Below are 17,105 nucleotides of genomic sequence, written 5' to 3'. Positions count from 1 at the left end.
TAGGTATGCAAATCAGGATACACATTTATGTGTCTTCAGAACACCCTAAACCTAGAAAATGCAACATTAGCATTCCAGTCCCATTCCTTAATCTTGCACTTTTCTCCAGATGTTTGATGAAGTTCTCCTGTGTCATGCGCATTGTCAAGTTCATTGTCAGGCTGCTGCATAACATAAGCAGGCCAGAAAACAGTTCAAATAAAACTATCCTAGATGGTATTTAAATCTACTTAAGCATTTTAATGGTACATGGTAGAAGTGAGTAAAAAGCCCATACATTCTCATATTCTGAGCACTTCTAATGCCAAATTTTCAACCATGCACTGAACTGTTATAATAGAACAGTAGATATCTACTACAGAACAATAGAACAATAGCTATCTACAAGCATTAATACTTGCAGTTCCAAAGTTTGTGTCATTTATCTCTCTCAATAAAGCCCTCAAATGCTCTTGGAGAGCTTGACAGGAGTTTTCAATACTTTAATCACAGACGATGAACCCCTGCGTGTGCTAATATGGAGGTTGTTATACTGAAACTACTAGTATCAGTAATTACAAATACGGAGTAAATAATACAGGAATAGTCTAATTGCCCTGAAAAGCTCTGTGATGCCTATGTAGTTTTGTAGTTGGTACAATTTTTTATAACTTACCGAGTGTCAAGAGACTGAGCTAAGATGTGCAGGCAGCTAACCATTGTTGTAGAATCACTACCTGTTTAGAAAGAGAGACTGTGAGAGCACAATAGCACAGAAAATGTAGGATAATCTAATAATCTAAAATGTCACTACTGGAAATACGCAGGTTAATAGAACATGGAATACATATTCCACCCCAGGAGTTAGGTCTGGTTCCAGAACTAACATTCATTTTCTTAAGTCCATTTGTATAAAAGAATTGAAAAGAGTAATTGGTGTCTACTTAGGGATCATTTTTATCACTTGACCCTGAAATACTATGAGCTTTGTATCCTGTAGCTTATAAATTTCTTTCATAATTTTCCTACCAGTACCTTTAAAAGAGGTATTTCACAAGCTTATAGTGTGTGAAAAGAGGTATTCCACAAGCTTATAGCTTGTGAAAATGTTCAGTTAAGATAGAAATAACTGTTACACATTCTTCATGTTTTTAACTTTATTAAGATCTTTCTTAACAACTTACCAAAAATTGAGATCCTATGTCTAACAAGAGCAGCTAGTTTGCAGAACAGGCTAAAGTAGAAGAGAACAGAAAACAGCAAGACAAGACAGGACAAAGATTAAAGATTTGTTTAGAATATATGAGATAAAGAATAATAAGAATATGAAAGAGAAAACACAACATAGTTCCTGGAAGGAGCATTTCAAATCACACATGATGACAGTAGTCAGTGAAATAACTGCATTAAGCAGCATAATCTCAGAAGCTTCTGCATTCTCTCATTCTCTAAGCTTCTCTAATTCAGAAATTACTTGCAACATGAAATTTTCTTTTCATTACAGCAGATTCCAACAATTACATATCATATGGTTGAGTCACTCTTTATAGCTAGGAATTATTTCTGAGCAAGAAATTTTGGTAGGAACAAGAAAAAAACTGAGCAATATTTTCTTGTTTTGCTACAAATCTTCATACTATTTCAAACAATTTGAGAAGGTATCCTTTGCAAATATTTTGCCTTGTGTATTGCTCATGATAATCCTGAAATATTTACAGATTTCTGGCAAGTATGTCAGGAGCTTGCATGTCTAACCTATCTGTCAAAATAATAGGATAATTAAGAGAAAAGAAAAATCACCAACTCTCTTGAGATTAAAGGGGCTACCTTAACTTCTAAAAACAAAGACAGCTAGGAAGACTTCCTTATCATCTGTGATACACCTTACAAATGGAATTAAAATGTAACAAAATGAAGCAAACATACTTTAGAAATTGATATAGTTTCTTACTAATAAAAGATTGTCATTTTTATCTGCACAATAGCAAGAAAAAATACTTCCTTTAAGAGGAAAATGCTGATAGCTAATTTTCTCAACTAAGAATGGACAAAGAATTGTAAGATATTTTTAGATTTCTAATAGCAAGCATACTATACATCTAACTTATTTCACATGCCTTTGTAAAGGCATTTTGTAAAAGCCTAATAAGCATCTCTCTAACTTTATAAACCTGACCTGACTGACGTTAGGGAAATACGAGCATTCAGAAAGGAAGCATGATATTAAATGAAACGAAACTTCGATCCTCCTGAACCTGAACTAACTTCCCTAGCTACTGGAGGACCATCTTGTACATCTACATTAAATATACCTGACAGCTCAGAAAAGCAGCATCTTAGCATCTTTGGAACGCTGTTATGGGGAGCTGCAATATAAAAACTAAAACCTACCGAGAAGATGGTAAAGAAAGTGTAATAATAATTTAGGGGAAAAAAAAACACAACAACAACAAAAAAAACATGTCAGAAGATAAATGGAAGGATGGACCCTAGAAAGTTCAGTCCTAGGTCTTGTCTTATATAACAACAAGCAAACAACAAGCAAACAACCTTTACTTTAAAAATTTATAACTACTGGAAAAAGTAGTTAGCACTGGTCAACAGAATGAAGGAAATGTGAGAAACTGACAGCTTAAGTAAGAAATCATGAGAGTAAAATACAGTTTGAAAGATTATAATACAAAATTTCCCACAGAAAATAACCAGCAGCATACCTTCAATGGGGAGATAAAAAAGATTGACGACAAAAATATTATCTGACCAATTAAACACTCGGCTCTGGTTAAGGTATGTTTTATATATATATATATATATATATTTATATTTATATATATAAAGCGTCTATCACCGTATTGATAAACACTCTTTGAAACCACTCTGACGGCAGGGGTAAGAACAAGAGTTGGCCTGTTAGTACCTCAGCACTTCTGTTTCCAACCAATTTAAAAAAAAAAAAAAAGCCACAAGACTTTGCTACCAGCCTGGCCAGCTGGCTGGTGTTTAATACTGCTACTCCATCAGGGTTAAGAAGAAATTAAATAATCATTTTAAAATGTTAATTGCAGAAAAATCAAAGTCATATTTTTGTAAAGGCAAGACATTATAAGTTAAAAGGCAACTGTCTCTTTTTGATTTTTTTAGAATAACTGAGTCAAATGGCTGATTCCAACTAAGTCTGACATGGTACACTTGTCTAGAAAACTATAAAATTCCAGAAATTTGGGGGTAGGGGAGAGTGAGCAATTTTGTAGAGAAAAGAGAAACTATAATTCCCCCTAAAAAGCTTCATCATGGTATTTTCACATTTTCTAATATTTGAAAATTCAAATGTGAGACCATTTAAATGACCCAACAGTGGGCTAAGTTTCAGTCAGAAACTGTTATCAACAACAAAATAGAAATCCGTCAGAAATTAAGCTTTATAAGTTTTATTGCTCACAGCATCACGTATTAATAGTTGTGATACTATCTCCCTTACAAGTATTTGTTCATGGTGAAAACAGGGAAATGTACCTTAGTACATTAGTACCTTAGTATAAGAACTCTGTACCAACATCTTTTAGGCTTCAAAATTATTTCCAGAAAGAAATGCAGAAATGCCTGAATTGAATATGAATGACATCACTTTTGATCCACAGCCTACTATTTGAGTGTTTCAGTGAAGCACACAGCTCTCAATTTCTAAGTAAGCCTTGAAAACTATCTGACGTGTGACTAGTGATATTCCTTCATATGCCCTTTGTTCCAGCACCACCCAGACTCCATCACAGACACGTAGTAAAGCTTCACAGGACCAGGCTGGGATTCCCTGACTTTCTTCCTTTTAGCTATCATTCTGACAATGACAGAGGCAGATGTCTTCTCAATAGATCCTGGTTGACAAAACTCCATTGGGAAATAAAAAACAGGAGGGAGGATGAGGAAAGTCAGCCAGCTGTTTCTGAATTTTGCCATTGGGAGTAGAATTTAGAACAAGAATTCAATAACGGGAATGTAGAACCTGGGAAAACAAGCAAGCTAGAATAATAAAAAACAATAGATGGGACATAATGGAAGAAATCGAATAGATCCCTAAGGACTCCTCAGTGATCTACACTCCAAGTATCTCCTAACAACATCTTACATATGTTCCCAACACATGCCTCAGTTAACTCTTAGTCATCCTTCACTTTGTTCCAAGCTTCATGAAAACATGCAGTGGTAAGATATTAAAAGATCCTTGTGCCCTTTTTTATGACATTCTAGCACAAGGCAACCCATTTTTTGGGTATATTGGATAATTTTACTAAGGGTCAGACCCCAAGAGCACTGTACTATCCTCAGCCCCCCAGGACAGACTGGAATTGTTCTCTACTTTCACAGATGGCAAATGGTGCATTATAACAGTTCTTTCAGTATGTCAAGAAATACAGAATTTCCTGCAAGAGTACTTCAGTTGTCTCATACCTAGGACCTTTGACAAGGCCTGGGCAAAACTTTTTTTTTTGTGATCAAATCTGTAGTGCAGTCTGCCAACTAAATAGTACTGCTTCATAATGTCTGATGTGCAATTTCATCTGAGAGAAGTCTTAGGCCCAGAGAACTATTATTTTCCTTATCCCATAAACATGCTTTAGATTTTGCTCATGCAGTTTAGATTTTGCTGAAATAAAAACTTCTGAAAAGTGTTTATATCAATAGAACGTTTTTACTTTACGCCAGACATAATAATTAATGAGCATTCTCATCAGAAAATAATTAATTGTAAAGAAGGACACTGAGATTCTGAAGAGTAAATCAGAGAAGGAAAGCTTATCTGGACTTGGCAGTGGTGAAGGACAACTTTCTGAAATGTCTCTCAGTAACTTGCTACCTGTTTTTTTTTTTTTTTTTACCCAGTTGCTAAAGCAGTAGGTATATGGGTTTGATTATATGGTGTTTCTAATATTTCCAAGTAGAAAATGCTGAGTATGAGAAGAAATAAAAAAAAGTGCATACCCACAAGTCAATGTTTACGAATTTCGGATGACAAATCTAGTGTCAAAAGTCATGATAAAAGAAGAGAACATGTTTTTATTTTCCATTAGCTCTACAATAAACAAAGCAGGGACACAAACCAAGTAATGAGGATAAGTCATGAAACAGCTCTTAATCAATTTTCTATTCCTGTGTATTCTTTAGTATTTAATATTCATTTCACTGTTAGCTGAATGTCATCTGCAGCGCAAGCAAAAACAAGGTTGCATGAAAACAGCTGAATGAACCTGGGACATGATGCTAACATATCAGAGAACTGCTATTAGAAGTAATATCGTACTGGGAGAGAAAGATTTAAATGATTCTATAAATCTTTGTTTTTTCCTTAACTTTTTATCATCATTCTACCTGTACCAAAGAAAATGCTTGCATTAAGCTGCATCTTTCATATTCCTGGCCATGTCTGTGAAATAGCCTGGCTATGACACTATGACAGCTGGTGTCTTTTGAACATTCTTTCACACAAGATGACTATATTTTGCAAGGCTGTTAACCTCTCAATGCGTAGAACTTTAAGTTAATAATCTACTTCTGAAATTTATATGCAGAGAATGTGTACTGTCTCCTTTAAAATATTATCACCATTTTTGTTAAAAGTTTCTCTCTTTAGAACCATAAACATGAAATTAGTATGAAAAATATCTGTTTTTTTTCATCTTGTCTGATTATAATTATAAATAATAATTATTATTACTCTCTTTTCTTTAGATAAGGTTGAGTTTTTCTACATTTTGTAATTAGAAAAACAATCTAATTTATTGTCTTAGAACATCATGTCTTCTGTTTAGCAATGAAACTGAAAGTAGACAAGCTTCTCTAGTTTTGGGCTCAAGTCAAACCAGAGGATACTGGATAACACCAGAAAGAACAAGTGATTACACAGTACATAGCAATACAAAATGACTAGTTGTCTTCAGCTTAAAATGAGGTTGGCAGGAGACAATGGCAGTAGAGTTGCTAAGCAGGCAATACTCTAGGCCATTGACAATTAATTAGTCAATTAATTACTATTAATTAATAAGGGTGCTAGTCTACATAAAGACAAGTTGTCATCAAAATCATAAGGCACTAAAGAGACATTCAGTGGTATCTATCTTAACCAAGAAAACCTTTTCTAAAAATGCTTAATTTCATAAAGTTCTTAAGTATTGAAATATTCACCATAATACCTACAGGAATACTCAAAGGATAAACAGAACTTCCTTACATATGGAACTGATGGAGATGATGTGGAACCTTAACTTTAATGATATATAATTAATAATATGTATAATTAATATATTTTAATATATAATTTATATGTTCAATTCTTTAATCAGATATTAAAGAATATTAAGATGAGGAATGCTATTCATCATCTGCCATTCTGCTAAAAAAATAAACTATTTCACTTTCTACTTCAGGAAAGTGAGCTTTTGAACTAACTAATCTAAGAGACTTTTTATTATCTATATAAAAAGCTCCTATGTATCTTAATTTTCTACTTACCTTGCTACCATTTCCTTTTCCTTATTTGATGCATATCCACTGCTACTGAGTGTTTTTGTTGGAGAAGACAGGAAGTACAGGCAGTGATTTGTAAAGTACTGATCAACTAACGGTAAAAGAACCTAAGAAATACAGATACAAAATGTATTTTTCACAGAGCACAATGGTAAGCGTAGCAACAATGCTCTGATTGGTCAAAGTGAAATCAAGCAATTTTAGAAGTTCTGTTACAGTTGTATTTTCTCATTTCAGACATGAAGTCATATAAATTAAAATCTTAAGTACTACAATTTAAGTTAAAAGCTACAAGAACATTAAACAGTGTTACACAGATCTATCTATTTTGGATCTAATACTGCAAGCTTACTTTTCTCATATTCAACTGTCACGAGTATCACTGAAAAGGACTTTTCCTCTCCACTCTTCACATAACTGTCCAGTACACATATAAAGGGAGAGGTTTTTTTTTTTAAGCTCCTAAATAAAATCCTAAATGTTCCTTACTTCAAATCTGATCATCGACAGCATTTGTCTTAGTACATTTGTCATACAAATGTGTAAGAAATTACTATGCATAGCAATATTTATTCCTGTTAATTAAACAATACTACGTGCTTCAGTTTATACTGAGGCAAAAAAAAAAATCAGAAATAATGTATATGTTTAGCAAGAGTATTTCATTTCATGTAACAAATAAGCTGCCTTTTAATTTCTATGTTTCTTATCATGTATAATCTTTTCCAGCAAATATATTGAAATATTTTGAAATATTCTGAAACGTTTGAATCCAGCAAATATATTGAGTTATTCTGGAACACATTTGGAAATATCTTTTAATGACATATCATTCATTACTTACCAGGAAGAAAAATTGGAAAGATACGTTTCTGTTACCTGAAAAGCAGTCTTATATTACAGAATTCCATGTTATGTATATGTTCTGTATTCCGTGTTCTGAATGTTATAGATATATATTACATCTGTAATATGTATACATATATTACTTGAAGTACTAAATCACTCACTTTCGCAAAGAATTTTATTTCTTGGTCATGTGGAGATTTTTCAGTTTTTCCACTGGTTACAATGGCTTCTGCAAACATACAATAAAGACAGACATGAATAAAAAGTTGGTTAATAATAAACACACTAGCTGTGATACAACCTTAGAGACTTAGTTTTTAAGTAATACAAAGAAAACAGCAGAAACAGTTTAGCCAGTTACTGGCTAAGATGTCCAAGAATTCAAACTGCAAATTTAAAGACAGAATTACAGTTTCTTAAAGGCACTAAAAATAGCGGTCTCTGCAAATTCAGACATACCAACCCAAATATTTAAATATCAACAACTTGAATGATTTTCAAAATAAAATCTGCAACTTACCCAAATGTGCAATAAACTCTTGAGCAGAGTCAACATATTTTAAAATTTTCTTCAGAAACTTAAAGGCAAACCTCTTTTCCATGGATGAAGCATCCAAATCCATGTCATTCAGACCCCTATTTTAGAAAGCATTCAGATAAATTGCATTGGTGAAGACAGTAGTACAAATGATGACAGTACTATGAAGCATTCTATTCCTTTTAATCTTTTGCTTATGGTAAATTTTTGTAAATAGCAGAAAATGACCTTCCACAGCAACTCTCAGTTATCAACTGCATAGCAAGAAACGTTAAAATCAGTTCATGTTTCATGTTCTAACTCGAATTTCCATCATAAAAACTCATAACAATAAGGAAACACTGGCTATCCATAATGGCTACATTCAAATGCTTCTGTACACTTTTCAAATAGCGGTAGATAAGAAGACTTTCACTTTATCAATTGGAGAAGACAACCTGGCTAAAGGAGATGCAGAAAACATTAAATGCAGATTTATGAGACTACAGAAGGAAAGAAAAGAAGCAGGGAAGTTTGTGGCATGGAAGAAACTTCCTTGCAAGAAAGCAAAGAAGTTGATGGACTCAGTGTTGTGGAATGGAGGAAATGATCACTTGTCCTGAGATTCTTCAGCACTGGTTCAGGAGTAAATTAGGGAGGGTAAATGAAGATTAGATAAAACTGCTACAAGGTGGATCCAAGGAAATCAGTAATTCTGCAGAAGAAGGTTGATGCCGCAGAAATTTTAACAATGAAAACACTAATACTAAGAACGTGGTTCATGACCATGTTAGAACATGGGTAGGAGGAGAAGAACAGGTATAGTCTGGAGAACAGAACCAGGGAACCAAGAAATGCATTCTGATACCAGTTTATACATAAACATAAAAGGACTCTTCTAATCTCCCCCATCTTAGAGTTTCACTTAAAGACAAAAAATCTATTTGAAGAGGCCTAGTTTACATACTTTTATGACCTATTAACTGATTTACTACATGCTTAATTATTTGACGTATTTATTCAGGTACATGATACATGACTGCAATAAGAGCTATGTATGGTTGACAGGTGTCTCCTGCTGCCTCATTTTCACAGAGGATATGCAACAAAGTATTTACCTGTATTTTCAGTGAAATCACTGTAAATACTCTCTTTTTGAGTTTATATTAATTTATGGTTACTAAGAGATTACAAGTACTTTCCTAAGTATTTTTTTAAAAATGTAATTATGTTAAATGACAAAATGCAGCATCAAAAGCACTTGTATAGGCTGAAAGATGCTTAAAGGAATACCCCATCCCTGGAAGTGTTCAAGGCCAGGTTGGTTGGACATTGAGCAACCTGGTCTTGTGGAAGGTGTCCCTGTCCATAGTAGGCGTGTTGGAACAAGATGATTTTAAAGTTCCATTCCAACCCAAACTATTCTATGATTCTGATTCTGTAGTCCAACATTTTTAACAATGACATTATGAAAATGTGATAACTTCAATCAGTACTTTAAAATATTTTATATTTACTTAAGATATGTACATATTCGTCTGAAGAAAAAACTTAGACAATAATCTTGACTCACCCTGATACAGACAATTACTGCAACTCTTTGCCCATAGCCCACAAACAGCCTGAAAAGATTCTTTTCAAGTTGACTTGTCTCATTATCCAACACTCAAAACATTGCCCTCCTAACCATAACAGATGCAGCTGTAAAGAGGTATTAAAATCAGCATTTGAGCAATTCCACTGATATTTCAAGGACCTTTCCTTTGCAGGAACTAAATTTGCTTCTCTTAAACAATATTTCTAAAGCAGTTATAGAGGATATAAAAATGCCTACCAGCATACATACTATTTGACTTCAAGCTGAGAACCTACATATTTTGTAGAACTGAATTTTTCTCTGTAGGACTGCAGAAATGTATCTTTAGAGCTCTGTCTTCTAATATCTTTAAAATGGTATTAATTGGTAAAGCCAACTGAAACCACTCAAGTTAACTTTCACAGATCCTAATAATCAATTTATATAATTTTCTGGATGTATACTTTCACTAAAGGCACAAATTTGAAGAAAAAACATATGAAAACAAGTAAGATATGTCTCTATGTACATACAAAAAATGTTCATGAATACAGTGTGGATTACAAAAATGCTTAATGCTAGCAAAATGGCAGTTTCCTACGTGCTCAGGAATTTTGCATGTAATACATAAATGACAGCTATGATACAGTAACTCACAAATCCATCACACAAAACCAGAAACACAGTATAATAATAAGCTATTTTAATTTTGACGGAGTAAAATCCCAAAGGCCAACATACTTCCAGATACAGCAATTCAATTTATAGTACAAATAATATGCTGTTCTGCTTGAGCAAGTTAAGGAGGAAATGCCCGCAAAAATGCCCACTGTGTCTTACTAGTTCAGAAAACTCAAAACAACATTTTTCTTAAGTACTAGATTGAAAACCACTTTACAGTATCAGACCTCAGATTTATTTTCCCATGATCTTACTGACAGCTGCTGGTTGCTAATTTAGAAGTTTTGAATCATCTGCTTGCTCAATTATACTACTGTTGCATTTTGCATTTACTATGATCACATACTTATTAAAACAGTTAGCTCTCTACATTATTTCAGATGCGTCTTTCTGAACATAAAAATAATAAGGACTTTGATTTACAGAAGATAGAAGATATACCAAACAGTAAATATGTTAGCACCTAACAGAATGCAGTGAGATAAGGAAAATTATCATGGTTTGTGTACTGAATATAAGCAAGTATTCCAAAAAGTATGCACCTTACCGAGATATGATTATACCATTCACTTGAAGGAATTTAAACAGCTCCTGTGCCTTTTCACGGTCCCGTGATTTCTCCTTGGCTGTCAATGTGTCATAAGGTACCAATAAAGGATGACTACCTCCACCTTTGGTAAAAATTGAGAGAACTGTAAGGGTTTTTCTTTGTTCTAAGATTTATTTTGCTTCAAATACAAAAAATAAACTATTTAATTTAGATTGTCTTACACTGTCTTCTTTCAGACTGTTTCTTCTCCCTCATTTTGCTTGTCTTTTTTGTGTGGTTTTGGCACAGGATTCTGGCTTACCTTTGCTTTCCAACTCCATTTTCTTCTTTTTGGCCCATATATTATGGTAGTTTTCTGCCATTACCTCAACCATTCCCTACATTGCCATCAGGAAAAATAAGACAATGCAAAATTAAAAGATGAAAATTAATAATTCTGTAATTATACATAATTCTACAGTCTTGAGTATAGTCTACAGTCTTTGGTAAAGAAACATCACCCATAGACTCTTTGGCTGAGTTGGTCTATGCATCCAAGCATTTACCTCAGTAAAGTGGGACACAAAAAACACAGATGCTTTCCAGATCAAATAAAACTGTGATAAAGTCATTACTTATTATTACCTTATGCTAGTTCTTAAATGACTTTAGTCATAAAGCAGTACCTATTAAGCTAAGGACTGTAATGCATAAAACAAAATGAGAATAAGTGTCTTCTAATTGTATGATGGCTAAGAGTGAACTACAGTACAAGGAGAATCTATGCTGAAGGTAGGCATTAGACATCAATGCCCATAAAGGCTATTGCAATGACAATGGGAAGACAATCTACAACGAAAAAAATGTAAAGATCTTTCATCACAGATGATGACACTTAACTAAATACAAACATCTATTTTTCAGGAAGTACAGACTACTTTCTTTCTCTTATATTCTGGTTTATAATAGCTTACATCCTTTGGACACAAATACAGCTTACAGTCTTTGCACATAAACAGCCTAACATATCTCTTTTAACAGATAATATGAAGGACAGTCTTGAGTCTGTTCTTATAAAAGCTTAATGAAGTAGCACTACAAATAATTAAATAATTATGAAAGGCAACAATGGAAAAAGCAACATACTGGTTTGCAATTTAGCATATACATAATGAGAAACAAATGAGAAAAAAGAGGAGGAGTTAACAGAAAAATCTGAAAGCAAAACAAAGTAATATGAAGCAGATTCCATTTGTCTGAGTACAAGGGCAGAAGCAATAGGTTACAAAAAATGTTAAACGGAGGCGTTTTCTAATTAGCGGTAGTTAAGAAAAAAAGAGATGAAATCAAAACATAAGACAACAGAACGCCGGATAAAATTTTCACACAAAAGGATCAAGCTTTAGATCATACCTTAGAGCTAAGATAACTAGCCTGGATGTGTGAGAGATTTAAGTAAATAATGCTGAAATTCTACGCCTGAGAGACTATAAGGATATCTATGCCAACCACGGTTATTAATAAAGGAAACATGAGGAAGGATCTGCTGGAGGAAGTTCTGAGTCAAGAAGGACAGAAGACAAGGAACACATTCAAGAAAAATAGAATTTGTTTTGGAGAGAATGAAAGTATGTGATTTGTCCCAAATAAAATTTTGCTTCCTTGTAGACCAAGGAAAAAAGAGCTAGGACTAAGCAATATAGAGAACTTCTTTACAGAAGTATCAAGATAGAATACTTAGTATACTTTGAAAGAATGATTAGAAAGGTAGAAAGAGAACCAATAGAAGAGACAATCACACAAGCACAGAAAAAAACAATGGATGACGTAATTCCTAGAACATCAGCACGGAAAAATGCATCAAAACAAGGTATTTTTTGAAAACTAACTGAGTTTTGGCTAGAAAAAGATCAATACAGAATTAGCGATAACAGTGTGTCAGTACAAAACAAGGATTAGATTGCATGTTGGATACACTAAGATTCAAGAAGACTGTCAAATAGTCACTGTAAATATTGAATTAAATGAGCTCTTGGATGAAAGAAGAATGAAAACTAAAGGAAAAACAGGAGTGATAGATGTTTTTTGTACAAAAAAAAGAAAAACAAGAAATTTCTAATCAATAACCTTTGATAAACTAAGGTAACTAGTCGTCAAGCAAAAAAACCCACAGTGTTGGTACACAACAGTGTAACAATAGTTAAACAACCATTTAACTGCAACACGATTATTTCCCTTTTTGAAAGTATTCATGAGGACAGGGAAATGGAGATCCATGTTTACAAAAGGAAGCTAAAAGAGGTTTATTGTTTTTAGCAAAACTGTGGCTGAAAGGGAACATCAAAGAGACAAAAGGTAGAAAGTTTAGCTTAGAATCTTCAGAAGGTAGAATCTTTAGCTTATAGACAAAAACAATAAATGGATGATGAATACACTCAAGTGAGGTTCTGAGCAAACAAAACTATTAGGAAAAGCATATGGAAAGGAAAAGAAGAGGGAAAAAGTCTAGTTGTAGCACATAGTTTAGTCTATGAAATGGTTTATATTAATTAAACTACCATATTGCTGTGAATACAGATGCAAGGGATAAACAGAAAGAAAACAGGCTAACCAAAAAGAGAAAGTCGTAGAATGGTTTCAATTTTCCCTTGGAAATACTTATTACAAAAAAAGAAGTAGAGGCATGAGGAGGACTACATTTAAAGAAGGAATGAGGGTGGAAAGAAGTAAATAGGTACCTGATTATGAGACTGAAATTTAAAACACTATTTATAAGACAACAGAGCTGAAAGAATCTAGAAAATAAATTTTAGTTAAGAAAATCAGCTTGGCCATGGATTTCCAGTAGAAATGGGAACTGATTAAACAGTTCTGTATCAAAAGGATAGGAGTGGAGGAGGATACTGGCATGGCAAAACTAACCCCAGCAGTCAACCAATAAGAATTTTGAGATGCACAAAGAAAAGGACATGAGATGAAGTGAAGAATGACAGTGAGAAAAGAAAGCAATCTGGGCAGATGATTAAAATTAGACAAGAAGTCAACAGCACATACAGCCAAGAACGGAAATGAAATCTTAATGTGGAAGACAAAGTCTGACATTCAATTTTCTGAAGACAGGTACTGATCACAGTGACCTTCAGAAAAAGACAACACAGAAGGAACAACTTCAGTGAGATGGAGAGTTAAAACAAACTGAACAACAAAATAAAACCTAAGAAAATATGCATCTCTGTGGTTGTTAACACAGGTGATGAAATTACTCCAGAATGAGCATAGGAAAGAAAAAAAAGAGAGAGATGCCTGTTGGATGTATAATCATAAAGGAAGACTAATATGCAACTTTGAAGCAAGGCAGATGGTATAAATATTGTTGAGGTAAAGAGAGATTTCTTTACTCTTCAAAAGACATGGAAAAATATGGTTGAGAGGGAGGGTGAGAAGAGTTGCAAATAGTAGAAAATAAAAGGAGAAGCCCTATAAGGTCTTAACACACTAAAGAGCACACTAAAAACATGTAGGCATCCCTCAAGGAAAAACAAAAACAAAACAAACAAGCAAACAAAAAAACACCTTTCTTCGTTCCGTATACACTTTTTCACTACTATTGCTCTATTTAAAATTTGTACGTCATTTTATCGATAAGGGTAATATATGTATTAAAATACACAAGCAAAACCACGTTTTATAGCTTTCTTTCTTACAATGAACCTGTCTGGAATAATAATACGAATTCTTCCATTCTCTCAGGCTTTTAAGCATATGGCTGCAATGTCCATGGTCTGTGCATAACATCAGGAGCATCAATATATTCAACTGTTATTCAAAGTAAGCACAGGCATAGGCTAAATATATATCAAATGCTGTTTACAGTCCCTTCCCTAGCTTCGTGCTAACTTGTTCTAGGAACTCAGGAAGCACCAATGAGATAAAGAGCAGAAATCTCTTTTTAAAATTTATAAATAATACATGTGAACCTTTTTACAACAGTGAATCACAAACAAAGACAGAAGTACACTCATAAAATCTGTTAAAATTCAAATCATTAATAACAAGTCTTTCCATGTCCTAGTTTTGCCTGGAACAGAATTAATTTTCTTCCTAGTAGCTGGTATGGTGCTGTGTTTGGGATTAGGAAAAGAATAATGCTGATAACACACTTATGTTTTAATTGTTGCTGAGCAGTGCTGACACTAAGTCAAGGACTTTTCAGCTTCTCATACCGTGCTGCCATTGAGGAGGCTGGGGGTGCGCAAGGAGCTGGGAGGGGACAGCACCAGGACAGCTGACCCAAACTGGCATGCCATACCATATGGCATCATGCTGAACAATAAAACTGGTGGGGGGCGCTGCTCGGAGAGGAGCTGGGCATCAGTCTGCAGGTGGTGAGCAACTGCATAGTGCATCACTTGCTTTGTATATTCTTTTATCATTATAATTAATATTTTCCTTCTTTTTCTTTCCTACTAGATTGTCTTTATCTCAACCCACAAGTTTTTTTTTTTTTTTTTTTCCTGATTCTCTCTTCCATCCCATTGTGGTGGGGAGGAGTGAGCAAATGGCTGCATGGTGCTCAGCTGCCTTCTGGGTTAAACAACAACATTCTAGCACAAAGTATGCAAAATACAAATACAAACCTGAAGCTCCCTAGAAAGCACCACATTAGAGAGATCAAGTGGTGCTGGGCTATATCCATTTCCCTGAGGGGAAAGAAATAGAATTATTTTCAAATAACAAATATTTTAGATAAAAGAATCAAATATTCAACTACAACACCTCTCTTATTGATCTAATCAGTGACAGTATTTACTTTTTTTAACTTCCTTGAGAAATTGTGTTCACCTTTTGCCTTGTAATGTGCTGGCAACACACAGGATGATTAACAGTACATCTGTTGATATGGAAATGAGAAAGATGCAGAAAAATTCAGATGCCTCTGTTGGCAATAGATGACAACCTGCTTTTATATGCTTTTCAGCCTAAGTGAGGAGACCAATCATGAGGCATTCAATGTGTCTTCAAAACATGACAGAACGGTGTGACAACCACCTGAATGAACCACATATATTAAAGATAAGACACCATAATGAAAAGTTAAAGTTAGTTATTGCCTACAAGAATTTACAGACTAAGAAAAAGGTGTAAAATATTTATGCAATCTTGAAATGTTTAAAGTGTGAAAGCTCCAATGTAACAAACCTATTCATGTGATTAAACGTGAAGTCACACCTAAATCAGTGGTTTCAAATGTACTGAAGTTAAACGTGCTGAAATCCTGTACTGAATCATGTCATGCATTTTGTTTGTTTGAAACCATTTTTTAATTGATATATTTTGGTACTATCAAGGCAGTCTCTATTTCTAAAATCATAACAGAATTAATGGTATGGTTTAATATGAAACATTTACATACATTTGCTGTTAGCCAAATCTTGCTTGTCATAATTTTAAACAGCTTCCCTCACCCTCCAAGACACATATATTGAGTAGAAATTTTATAGCTCAACGTTAGCAACTACAATGAAAAAACAACTACAAATGAAAGAAATAGTCTGTATCACATCAAAATGCTATGTACTACATAATTATCTGCAACACTTGCCTGTAAGATTTAACAAAAAGTATTAAATGAACAATCTTATTTGTCTGTCATAATTATAATCTTGACAGAAGCCAGTTTCAGGTTCTTCTGTTTGACCAAGAAAGAAAATTTCTAGATTTAACTATTATAAAACAAAAAGCTTTAAATACTCTGCCATGTATTCTTTAAATGACTACACAAAATCCCTCTCCATTAGAAAATTAAGAGATATGGTCTCGGACCACCTTGGCTTCGTAAAAGTTGCACTTTTTTGCAGTCCTCTCTTTAATGTTACAGTACATTTTTTTATTACAGTGACAAGACTTCCAATCTCAGAACTCTAACTTTAGAAGCTTCCTTTCATTGAAAAGAATATAAAGTAAACATAATTTTGTATAATTTCTCAGTAAATTAACAACCAAACCTTTTTTTTCCAGATTTAACCAATTCCATCTTACCTGGCTAGACTGAGATATGCTACGGAGCTTTTCATTTTCACGCTGATGTAATATTGCTTCTCCTCCTTCTTTGGTCCTTTCTAGGCTCCATCCCATGGCCAACATGGTTTTCAGTGATTCTCTAGCAGGCCAACGATAAATTTCTTTTTCCTTTGAAGCAAATAATTTTCTTTATTTAGCAAGTCGCAAAAACTTAGTAAAAATATTCTGTCCTTCATCATAAATTGTCACATGCCACAACAGTTAAAGAAATCCTGTAGATATGATATAGTATTTTTTGCATGAGAAACAAGCTTTAAAGTAGTTACACACCTTTTTGCTTTTATTTTTGACTGTTATTATGTCTATTAAAAACTAAGAGAATTCAATTGAGCTCTGAAGCAATAATGTAGTTTGTATCTGGAAACCTACTAATT

The 17,105-nt window shown here is 33.7% G+C and overlaps 1 protein-coding gene across 1 annotated transcript in view; it reads right to left on the bottom strand.

Moving 5' to 3' along the window:
- Positions 1-17,105, bottom strand: part of RYR3 (ryanodine receptor 3) — a 190,244-nt gene that overhangs the window by 56,282 nt on the left and 116,857 nt on the right. Inside the window, exons 54-62 of the mRNA XM_050710838.1 lie at positions 16,690-16,839; positions 15,288-15,350; positions 10,973-11,048; positions 10,669-10,792; positions 7,868-7,983; positions 7,509-7,576; positions 6,484-6,605; positions 1,164-1,213; positions 656-716 (exon numbers count right to left, since the gene is read on the bottom strand). Of these exons, the coding sequence (XP_050566795.1) occupies positions 656-716; positions 1,164-1,213; positions 6,484-6,605; positions 7,509-7,576; positions 7,868-7,983; positions 10,669-10,792; positions 10,973-11,048; positions 15,288-15,350; positions 16,690-16,839 (830 nt within the window). The remainder of the gene's footprint in view (positions 1-655; positions 717-1,163; positions 1,214-6,483; positions 6,606-7,508; positions 7,577-7,867; positions 7,984-10,668; positions 10,793-10,972; positions 11,049-15,287; positions 15,351-16,689; positions 16,840-17,105) is intronic.

The sequence above is a fragment of the Cygnus atratus genome, chromosome 5 (assembly GCF_013377495.2).
Source record: "Cygnus atratus isolate AKBS03 ecotype Queensland, Australia chromosome 5, CAtr_DNAZoo_HiC_assembly, whole genome shotgun sequence".
Classification (NCBI taxonomy): Eukaryota; Metazoa; Chordata; class Aves; order Anseriformes; family Anatidae; genus Cygnus; species Cygnus atratus.
This window is presented reverse-complemented; position numbering and strand designations above follow the sequence as displayed.